At 39.6% G+C, this 11,078-nt stretch overlaps 1 protein-coding gene across 3 annotated transcripts in view; it reads right to left on the bottom strand.

The window, feature by feature from the left end:
- Positions 1–480: 480 nt before the first annotated feature.
- Positions 481–11,078, bottom strand: part of gbf1 (golgi brefeldin A resistant guanine nucleotide exchange factor 1) — a 60,936-nt gene continuing 50,338 nt past the window's right edge. For 2 of the 3 annotated variants that reach the window (XM_053679705.1, XM_017463467.3), the window contains 16 exons: positions 10,974–11,038; positions 10,524–10,650; positions 10,358–10,429; positions 10,123–10,217; positions 9,787–9,940; positions 9,148–9,373; positions 8,888–9,036; positions 6,712–6,937; positions 5,471–5,673; positions 4,843–4,993; positions 4,028–4,158; positions 3,828–3,929; positions 3,608–3,721; positions 2,755–2,932; positions 2,440–2,604; positions 481–2,307 (listed from right to left, as the gene is read on the bottom strand). In XM_053679705.1, the coding sequence (XP_053535680.1) occupies positions 2,051–2,307; positions 2,440–2,604; positions 2,755–2,932; positions 3,608–3,721; positions 3,828–3,929; positions 4,028–4,158; positions 4,843–4,993; positions 5,471–5,673; positions 6,712–6,937; positions 8,888–9,036; positions 9,148–9,373; positions 9,787–9,940; positions 10,123–10,217; positions 10,358–10,429; positions 10,524–10,650; positions 10,974–11,038 (2,415 nt within the window). In that variant the 3' untranslated portion in view covers positions 481–2,050. The remainder of the gene's footprint in view (positions 2,308–2,439; positions 2,605–2,754; positions 2,933–3,607; positions 3,722–3,827; positions 3,930–4,027; positions 4,159–4,842; positions 4,994–5,470; positions 5,674–6,711; positions 6,938–8,887; positions 9,037–9,147; positions 9,374–9,786; positions 9,941–10,122; positions 10,218–10,357; positions 10,430–10,523; positions 10,651–10,973; positions 11,039–11,078) is intronic. The other variant, XM_017463469.3, reaches the window with a different exon arrangement.

Genomic DNA, 11,078 nt, shown 5'->3' with positions numbered 1-11,078 from the left:
TCCAATACTTTGATTATAATAAATTTCCAAGAGTTCAAGGACAAATACGAATAGGTGAACGCAGTTGTCATTTTAAATTGATAAGTAGCCTAATGTACACATCATAAATTCATAACTGTTCAGAATTGTTTTTAAATGTTTAATTTCTTTATGCATAATTACACAGTTATTCATAAGCAGATTCACAATCATAACATACTAAAGATTTTGCCAATTTAAATAGCTTCAGCGCAATAGCTACTTTTTGTTAGTAACTTGTAGTGTAGCCAACTATTTTTTTTAAAGGGTAGCTTGACTGTAGCTAAACTGCTTCAGACTACGAGTAGTCTGTAGCTTGAAAATTTAGTTTCAAAGTAACCTCCCAAACATTGGCTTTCTGTAGTTTGAATGTAATTTGATGTGTGTTGCGGAATAGAAACACAGGCTTGTGGGATTTTAATTATGTGGACTTTCCAATATAGCAATTACCATACAAGCTAGTTTGTTTATCAGATCATATTTATTAGATTGTAAAAAGTACATTTGATTTATATATACATATTTGTATGTCATTCCTGTTGACTAGAGAATTACCTAAAATCCCTCCACTGCCTAAAATCCCTCCACTGCCACTGCCAATATATTAAAAAATAATGGTGACCATTATTTTTTCTGACACAAGGCAGTGGCATCCCAGTTTCACAAGTTAATGCAACTGATTTCTGAATGATTCTGAACTTCAGCAGCAAAAGACACCATCTTAATTACTCTAACTTAACACACAAGTTATGTCCTATTCTCATAACTGGGCGATACTTTCGGTGTTCAGCAACTTGATAGGAAGCCAGTCAGCAAAAAATCCAGTAAGACCTGGAGCAAAAACTAGTCTTCTGTACACCTATTTTTGGATAACCGGTACAATAATACAGAGCTCTTGCAGTTACAACTGATTTATAAAACAAAAAGTATTTGTCTTTACTAGATTTATAGTTCATATCCATTCCAAAGAATTTTCTTTTAATATATATATATTTTTGAAAAAAATGTGATCTTTAAACGAATTACACCAACATCAGAAATAGTAACACAACGTGACCCCAAAACTGTACTCAGTTCACAATCTCTTTAAGACCTATCAGGATTAAAAACTAAATAAAATAAAACGTGGCATGCAGATTTCTGTGGACAGCACATTCACCCATTTAATCCACCTCCGACAGGCTTGACTTAGAAACAAATCAGGAATGTTCTACTTGTGGTGTTCACTGAACAAGTGGATCTCCTCTGTCTTTGGGCTCAATCTCAAGAGAATGTATATTAATTACGTCTCACCAAAAAAAACTACATTTTGACAGATATTTTCAAATGATGAAATGCAGGACAAACATTTCTGAAATTATCGTGGTCAGTGTAGAACACAAGATAACTGTAAAAGTCTAAGAAAGCAAATATGTAAACATAAATTATGTTTGTTTAATGTTACTATACAGTTTAACGTACATTGAGTGGTGTGGAGAGTTAGTGCTAGATCCTTTTCTATCGTTTCGTTTTCCGGCAGTCTTTATACCCCAGAAATAAAACACTATTCAGTAAAGTTCATGCTGAATCTAAACCAAATAATTTACTGTTATATCTGTTCCAATAAATTTTAGGAATAGTGTAAGTCACTGCAGCTTCAATATATTAAATCTGCACAAATGGGTAGAAATAGAAACCTGAATCAGTGTCATACCTGGTCCCATAACTGTAGGTCTGTCCTTCGTATTCCAGTTACGCATTGCTAATCTGAATAAATATTTGTGCAAACTATATTAATAATGAAGGCTTGCATGATCAACAGCAGTAGGTGTAATATACCTTAGAGTGGACATGTTTTATGTGGGGAAATAACGAGCATGTCAGCTGCACTCTCTCTCTTTTTGGCTCTCCATCACTCTTTCCAGGTCCTGGCCTTATGTAATGTATTCGTTTGTGCTGATGGTGAGGCAAGCATGTAAATGCAGAGAGAGAGCAGCAGCATGAGAGGGTCTCCAGTCCTCTTCTCGATGCTCAAGGACAATCCTTGCATGTCCTATTTGACCTCTGAATTGTCCGCAGGTTCGGTTGGACGAGGCGCTGGAAGCAGGGGTACAGGCGATGTGGCTTCTATGAGGGCAGGATTTAGAATGATTGGCAATGTCATGGGGGGCACACCCACCTGCAGTGGAGAGGCTAGGGGCTGGAGTATTAGAGGAGATTGAGTGAGAGTGGGCGGGGAGTCACACGAGCGCTTAACTGGAGTGGGCATTGGAGTAGTGGAGGGGGGCACTGGAGATGATCTATCATTTCCTGTGAGAGTTAGAAAGAAAAGATCAGGTAAGCACACTTACTTTAACAGGGCACATCATAGTTATTCACTGTCTAGTTAACATGCATGGTGGGTCTGTATGTATGGAGTAGCAAGCATTATTCTAGGCTCACCATTGGCACTGGGTGTTTGTATTTCCTGAGGAGACGCAGGTCTGCTGGGGGTCTTTGGCTCTGTGGGGGCAGTTGGCACTGGTGCAGGGTATGGCACAGGAGGGGAAGATGGAGAATTGGTAACAGAAGTGGGAGCAGGTTCTACAGGAACATTGGGGGCAGGTTCTGCACACAGTCAGAATAATAATTAATTAAAGAGTGACTATTACAGGCAGAAAGACTCGGAATCCTTGAAAACCTGTATTCACATACACTCTAAAGACAGAGTGTATTATAGGCTGTGAGGTGAAACGTTAAAGCTCTGCATTATCATACCTGGCATGACAGCTTGTTTGAAAAGCTCCTCTCGGAGGTGGGGCAGGAAGCAGTCAATCCTTTCCCATGTGATCTCCCACAGATCAGAGTAGCCTGTACGAGAGTCTGCACTGTGGAAAATCCCAGCTGTGTCCATTACCAGCAGCATGTTCTTCAGAGACTCAGGGATTGCCTCCAACTGTACAGCAAAAAATGTATTACAGCATTTTATTTAACACTGATAACTTATTAGACTGTGATCTCCAAATGTAAATACTGGAAATTGCGAAGTTACTGATTATTTGTTGTGTTACCTAAATAATATTACAAAAAAATCAATTAATACAAGTGTTATTTGCTTTGTTACTTATGGTACATTAATGCTGAAGGTCATGGTTTGTTCATGTTAAGTAATGCATTATATAATGCAAGTTAACGAAACCTTAAAGTAAAGGGTTACTAATAAGGACTATGGAAAGTCTTCAGCTCACAACACAATAGACCAACTGCAGTACTAACAAGGCAGGACTAAGCTGGATTCTAAAAACAGGTGGCTGTGAAATACTATCTTCATCTCCATTCCAAGCTGTACAATGTACAAAACTAAAAGTACTCTGTGTGTATTTTTAACAAAGCAATTTATATATTATTTACTTCCTCTAAGAAAAAAGAATCTAGGGGTGCATCTTGAACTCTACAGAGACCTTTTGCCCAGAAACATGGTATAGGTTAAATTAATCTTGTAATTTTACCTCACAGACACTGCATTTGAAATTAAAACAATGAGTATAATGAGTTCACCACAGACTGTGTACTTACTGGTGTTATTGTGTGCAGTATAACATCAAAAATTATTACTGAGAGTGTTACTCACCAGTAGATCACTGGAGCCAGCATGCATGTATTTGTCCATGAAGTCTAGGATGGTAAGCCAGAGAGCAGCAAATGTGGGCAGAGAAAGCAGCGGCGAGAGATGCTGGAGGAACACCTGAGAAGGCCAAAGCACCAGACATCATTTAGCAGTTTCAAGCAGAAACCATCCCACTCGCTTTCTATTTACAGGTTTGCTTCAGAAAATACTAAATCTATTAGACCTTGGAGAGCAGTGTGCAGGCTCTCATTCTGGTCTCCTCCATGCCCCCGACATCTGCTGGGCTGATGCTGTCTAAGAGCTTAGTCAGCAGCGGAAACAGGACCTGATATGAAAGGGGTTAAGCTCCGAGTCAGCATAAATGGGTGTTTGACTTGTATTTAACCATTGTGTCGCATATGTTGACATGTCAACATGTCTCACCTTGTTGAAACAGGATTCCCACTCCACAGCATCCAATGTTTGCAGATCATGTACAAGTAGCGCCCTCTGGAGGTAAGTGAGAGCCTGCATCCGAACCTGCCTCCGAGCATCACAGCATAGCCAGGCCATACCTGCAAGGGGTCACTTCAGTCTTTTATTCTGCTTATGCTGCAGGCTGTCACATACATATGCATACCAGTGAAATATTAACAAACACATTAACTCGAAAATGTGCTCCAGTCAGATAGCTGATTCATTGATTTGTATTTGGTTCAAATTTGTTAACATAGCCATTAAAAAAAAAAAAAAGTTACTTTATCAATATTTTTCTAAAACCTAATTTAAAATGATGTATTGTAATGTCACAACTTAAGCTCCACAGCTCTGAAACCTCCATATCTGCATATTAGTACATGATGATGTGCTAACTGGAGGCTTTTAACATAAGAATCAGCATGCTCAACATTTTAGGATTTCTAAAGGGCATGTGGAAAGGTATCAAGATTCTCCCTTGACCATTTTAATTTTTGTCATCAAAAAATAATAAATGACTTATTACACAATAATGGTTTAAACACAATAATGGTTTAAAATTACACTTCATGTGTACTTTAAGGGTTTTCTGTGTGTATTTAAATCTCTCTCAGACTAATGTCATAATGTGATTGAATGAAACAATTGAAGTGGCCTCAGCACTGAACAGGGAGAGGACAAAGCAATTTGCTACAATAAAAACTTGATGTGTGACTAGATGGCATAATACCGCTAAAGAACCTGACAAAATCTTGGTTTTGTAAGACTGTTGTAAGCTTGACCTTGGAGCAAAGGACACCAGCAGCTCGACCACAGTGTCTGAGAGTCAGCTTCAATCTTCTTTCCACTTGCCTCCAGATGGTGCTGTTCCTCTGCCCATGAGCTGTAGATACTTGCTGCCCGTGTGTGCAGTGTGTGCATCAGATCTAACAACTAGAGTGGAAGCGCTGAATTAACCATCAACAATACATGACCAGCAAACTGAAAAATATACAGATCCCCTTATCTGTTGATCAGCATGCATCTTTGTTTATATCCATGGGCAAATGTGATGCAGTGGACAGTGTGGAACAAAGGCAGGGGCAGAAATAGGCACAAGCTAATTATTCCACAAGAAATGATAGTGATGAAGAGGTCTGAATAAGTTGTAATCTGTGTATTATTTTTCTGTAATTCATTTAATAGGCTACTTCATTAGCTTTGAATTTGCATTAAGCATTCAAATTAAAGAAAAATACAGCGAAGTGTTTAGAGGATTAATCACCAGTTATTGTACCCATAAATTTGAGCAGAAATGGAAAAAGACCAACAGATCAACACTCCTCCCCCAAAGGACCTCACCATCACACAAACCTACAGCAGCAGGCATGTACACTGTAAAGGTAGTAGGGAAAGGGCTGCGGTACTTACGTCCTGACTAACCTGTAAAGACACCGTATGGTAGCTGGCTGGCACCCCCTCGTCTTCCTCATCGTCACTGTGAGAACGGGAGGGCCGCTGACTGGCAGGTTTAGCTCGTCGGGACACACCCTCCTTCTCCCGTGGCTTCTTCCGTAGCCGACTAGCTTTTGAGTCGTATTTGTGGCTCTTTTTTTTCTCATGGGTGCGATAACCTGTTTATGTCACAGAAACGCAGTGAAAGAAAAGGAGTTAACAGAGTTAAACCTCATTTTGTCAACAAGTCCTTCCTGCCTTTTCAATTATTTGACATAGGGTAACATCATCTTTTATCTTTCAACAGCCGTGCATGTCAGTAACAACATAGTTGCCTTGGAAATACATCAAAATATTTGTTTCTGTTTCCTGAAGTGCAGAAGACAAAGAACAACTATACTGCATGTTTATAGCACTGTTTCCATTAGCTTTTTACATGTTAGAACTACGCACTTTGATCAAGCTGCTTTCATAGTGAGCTTGTAAGCCCTGTTGACAGCAGGTATCTACAAAAGTGCATGGAGCCCTCTGATGAATAAGAAGCTCATGTCTAATCACAGAGCCAAAAAGTACTGAATGTCTTAACTAAGCCTGCTGAAGATAGCTGGATTGAAAAACTGAGGGATAAACGTACAGAGGGTATACAAGTCACGCAGTTAGATTGCCCCGAGTTAAATGACTCACCCTTAGAGCACAGCTTAAGATACCCAACCAAAGAGCTTCCAGGCACTGACACATCCAATTACAGTGCTATGGAACCGACCCACACAAAGACTTCTTAATCCCAAAGGAGTCAATCTGCACATATGAGATCTGAAAAGGAGTCGATCTACACACAAGGCTTGCTATAGTGCTTTGCTTAAGTGAAAACTCGAGGAAACAGAATTATGATGTTCAGAGTAAGGCAGCACTAGATTTTAACATACTGTGTTGTGTTATATCCAAGATTTCTCTCAAGCAAGGCCACAAAATCCCCTGAAGTAACATATTTTAGAGGGATTCAAAGGGGGTTGAATAAAGGAGCAGGCATCAAAAAAATCTCCAATCATGATTCAAAGACTGCATTTGTTGTTTTGATGTCTATGTCTGAGCTAAACAGCTAGCATGGATGTGACCGTCAGTGCTGACATGTAGGTGATCATAGACACGATGACCACCTTGTCTTATGAGTGTGACAATAACAACTGAGATGAAGATGTGTGCTCTGGTACACTAACCTCCATTAAGACTGGCTTCCACAAACACTCGGATGGCTTTCACGCAAAGCTCAAAGTTCTCAGGTGTGACATGTGCAGCATCTCGTACAATAAAAGAGAGCGACTCCACACACTTGATGAGGGACTTGGTATCATGCAGGCCCATGTCCTGACCCAAAGTTAAACTGTACTGGTTAATAAGAGGAGCAAGTGGTGCCTTACCGCTGTCCAGGTCATCCTTACCAACCTATCAAAAGACACAAACACAGTATATTAAATGTAGATGACGTACACCAAAGACATTTGGGTTTGAGATCACAAGATGAATGAGATGATGGTTCAGAATTTCAGCTTTCATTTCCTGATATCTGCATCTAGATTTGTTAAACAACGTTTGGTGGCAGACCACCCAATTTTTACGAGAGCAGATAGTCTGATGGTAAATTAAACACCACTTAATATGTGGTTGAAAATCCCTTGCTTGCAATAAATTCAAGCCAGTGACCCCACTGAAATTACGGAAATACAGTGAAGTTCTTTTGTGATGCTTTTCCAGGCTTGTACTGCAGAGTATTAAAGTTGTTGTTTGATTTGGGGGTTTTTTTTTCCCCTCTTCAGTCTCCTCTTCAGGAGGTGAAATGCATGCTTGATTAGATTCAGGTCTGGTGGTTGACCAGTCCATCGACGACAATAATGATGTGGTAAAGAGTCTCACATGCCACTCATGTTAGCCAGTCTAAAACCTTCTACTTTTTTCTTATGATGAAGTCCTTTTTTGGGTTGGCAGTGTATTATGGGTCGGCAGTGTATTATGGGTCATTGTCTTGCTGCATGAGAAAGTTCCTCCCAGTTTGATTGGATGCATATCTCTCTGTAGGTTGGCAGACAGAATGGTTCTGTAGACTTCTGAATTCATTCTGCTGCTACCATCACAAGTTACATCATCAGTAAAGATTAATGAGCCCTTTCCAGAAGCAGCCATGCAAGCCCAAGCCATGACACTACCTCCACCATACTTGAACAATGAGCTTGTAATGTGTGGATCATAAGCATATCCATTATTTCTGCACACATTTGCATTTCCACCACTTTGGTAGAGGTCAATGTTGGTTCCAGAACTTTTGTGGCTCTTGTGGTATGGCCTCTATATTTGTGCTCTCAAAGTCTTCTTTGAACAATGGATTGTGATACCTTCACCCCTGCCCTGTGGAGGTTGTTGGTGATGTAACTGACTGTTGCTTTTAGGTTTTTCTTCACAGCTTTCACAATGTTTCTGTCATCATCTGATGATGTTTTCCTTGGCTGACCTGTTCAGTGTCTGGTTTTTGGTACACCCGTGGTTTCTTTCTTTTTCAATACATTCCAAATTGTAGTATTGGCTATGCCAAATATTTGTACAATTGCTCCGATTGATTTTCACTCTTTTCTCAGCTTCACAATGGCTTGCTTTTCTCCCATAGACAGCTCTCGGGTCTTCATGTTGGCTTATCCGTTTTAAACACAAATGCAGTCTTCACAGGCGAATCACAGGGCTCGAACCAAGAGTACACATTCAGAGGTATTAATTGTTTAAACAATCACTATAACAGGGCACAAATGGGCAACAAGAAACACCTGTCAGTCACAAGTTCTAATATATTTGATCACTTAAGAAATAGGTGGGTTCAAACCCATGCTATGCTTCAAGTTGTTTAACACATCTAGATGTAAATAACCTGAAATGAAAGCTGAAATTCTGAGCTATCATATCACATTCCTCTTTTGATCTCAAACCCAAATGTCTTCAGTGTACAGCAAAAAAAAAAAAAAAAAAAAAAAAATAGTCTAAGAAGGGACTGTGGTTGTTTCCTTTGATCACTGGGAGCACCCAATCCTATAACATCATACCATTAGCGTTTTTTAGATTATTTCAGTTATACTGAAAATACTGACTGGGGCATTAAAGAAGTTTCATAAAAATGAAAAACAACATTTATAACGTAATAAATAAATAAATAAATAAATAAATAAATAAATAAATAAATAAATAAGTGGGGGGGGTGTCCCCTTGAGATGTACCGTAAATAATATTCCAGGCACATTTTTAGGAGGGAGATTCTGGCACAAATTATCGTACAACAAATTAAAATACAAAAGTGGGATATCTATAGGAGGATATCTAGGACAAGAAGTGGGTAGTGTTTTCTTCTGTACTCACCACTAGCCATCCCACTTCAACTTCAGTGGCAGAGCGGGATAATCTGGGCTTGTTGTGTTCAGTGTAAACCTCAGAGTCAGAGGTATAGCCTCGGTCCAAAGTGACTTCACTCTGGTGGTATGAGCTCACTTCACTGTCAGACTGGGCACCTCGAGAACCCATGCATTTAAAATTCAGTTATCACCACACCATTACACTTTGCATCAGACTCTGATCAGATCTGAATTATTATCCAGCAATGTACGGAACATACTCTTTACCTGTGTCACTGTCAGGGCTGCTGCTGGTGACCTGCAGTGCAGCTGGAGGTTTGACTCCAGCACCGATGCACTCCAGCAGTGTAAAAAGAGTGTACCAGTCATCAGTGCAGTGGATGTTGGCAGCATTGGTTTTGAGCAGTTCGTGTAGACCATAGGCAACCTCTCGACTCACTCTGGACAACACGTGAGGCTTCATCATCAGGAGCAGGCGCAAAGAGAGCAGCACCTGTGCAAGAAGTTTTACGGCATAGGTTTAACTGATTTCGCTCCTTTGCAGTCATTTTTGGTTTAAGTTTCCTTCAACATGTCTCTCACTGTGATATGGTAATAACATTAGCCTCAATTTCATGCATGTCCCTACCTTGTCCGAATGACCACGTATTATCCAGTGTGTACGTGAGACTTAACATCAAATGTTTTCTCTTCAACTGTTTTTTTTTTTTTTTTTTTTTTTTTTTAAATGACAGCTGCTTAAGAATGTTTATAACCTAAAATGTAAGACAATGTAAATTTGAATTCTTGATACAGATTAAGGTCTTCAGTCATGCCCACAGTATTTTATGATTGTGTGTGTGTGTCTATGTGATAGAAACAGGTGTGTATGCTGTAGTTTTGCAGATAAAAAGTGTTTGGACCTACTTGTGAGCTGATGTCCTCTCGGCGCAGCAAGCGTATAGCAAGTCTCAGCAGTCCAACTACAGCTCTTTCCACCAGGAAGCAGCTCTCATTGGCATGCACACACAGGTGATACAAACGGGCACGCACAGTCTGCCACACACATGACACCCGGTCCCTGCAGGTACCCGGAAAACGTTGGACACAAGAAAAGTCATTTATTCTTTGCAATGCTTTAATTAGATCCAATCGCTTCATAGAAACTAACACATTACTTCATTAATCTTTTGGGAGTACAACAGTCAGAGAGGTAGTCTCTATGTAATAACACTTCCTTGAACATTTCAACAGTCACTGTACCTATTCTCTAGAACGATGCGCAGCAGCATCTCTAGACAGAAAGCAGCATCTTCTTCATCATAGGTCTCTTCATCAGGAGTCACTGAGATAAGGGCCTGTAACAAATCGGTAAATCTATTATAAACACATAGATCCCTATATACATAATCTTTTTGAGAAACTGTACAGTATACTTGTTTAAATCTTTCAATTTCATAGGCTGACTGAAAAAGTCAATGTAAGGAACAGGTCTCACCTTCATAAGCTCCTGCAGAGATTCCAACTGTAGGAACTTGCTTTCTGTGATCAGCTTCTCAGGGTCACAATGCTGTCATGAGGAAAAAGCGAAAGAAAACTCAAGAACTGAGCCCCTCAGCAAAAAATTGAAGGGGAGATATTCCGTCTGTACAGTGTGCATATACCTTTATACAGAGCAGGGCAGACTGTTTGGCCTCCTGATTCTCAGTAGAGGGTCCTCGCTGTCCGGACTGCTCTGCTCCACCACTCAGTGTCAACCAATTAACAAAGCTTAACACAGCCGACTCTCCCCTGAGAAAGATGCAATCTTTAGTATTAATGTTCTGAAGCTGCAGTTATCACCAACAAGAACAACAAGACAGTATGTTGTAATTTTATATTCATTATTTCTCAAACATAGCTTATAGTAAAACCTTACTATACTTATCGAGTAAAACCTAAGTAAAAAAAGATTACAAATGTTCACTTTATTCCACAGCTTTGTTTTTAAATAGAATAATAGCTATTTTATTATAATCATAAAAACATATAGTTCCAAGTCCTCATTGTCTATTTCATAAGGCCTTTTATTTCCTTCTCCAAAATCCATTACAGGGACGTGAAATAAAATTGACCTATTTGCTGGCGTCTCCTCACGCTGTAGGGAAATCTTTCCATTAGGCTCTACAAAATCCTCGACCTTTGAAGAAAGCAGGAAATAGGAGATTATTACTCTTGAA

This window comes from Ictalurus punctatus, chromosome 3 (genome assembly GCF_001660625.3).
Source record: "Ictalurus punctatus breed USDA103 chromosome 3, Coco_2.0, whole genome shotgun sequence".
Lineage (NCBI taxonomy): Eukaryota > Metazoa > Chordata > Actinopteri > Siluriformes > Ictaluridae > Ictalurus > Ictalurus punctatus.
The sequence above is the reverse complement of the archived record's forward strand: the minus strand, read 5'-3'. Positions and strand labels throughout refer to the sequence as shown.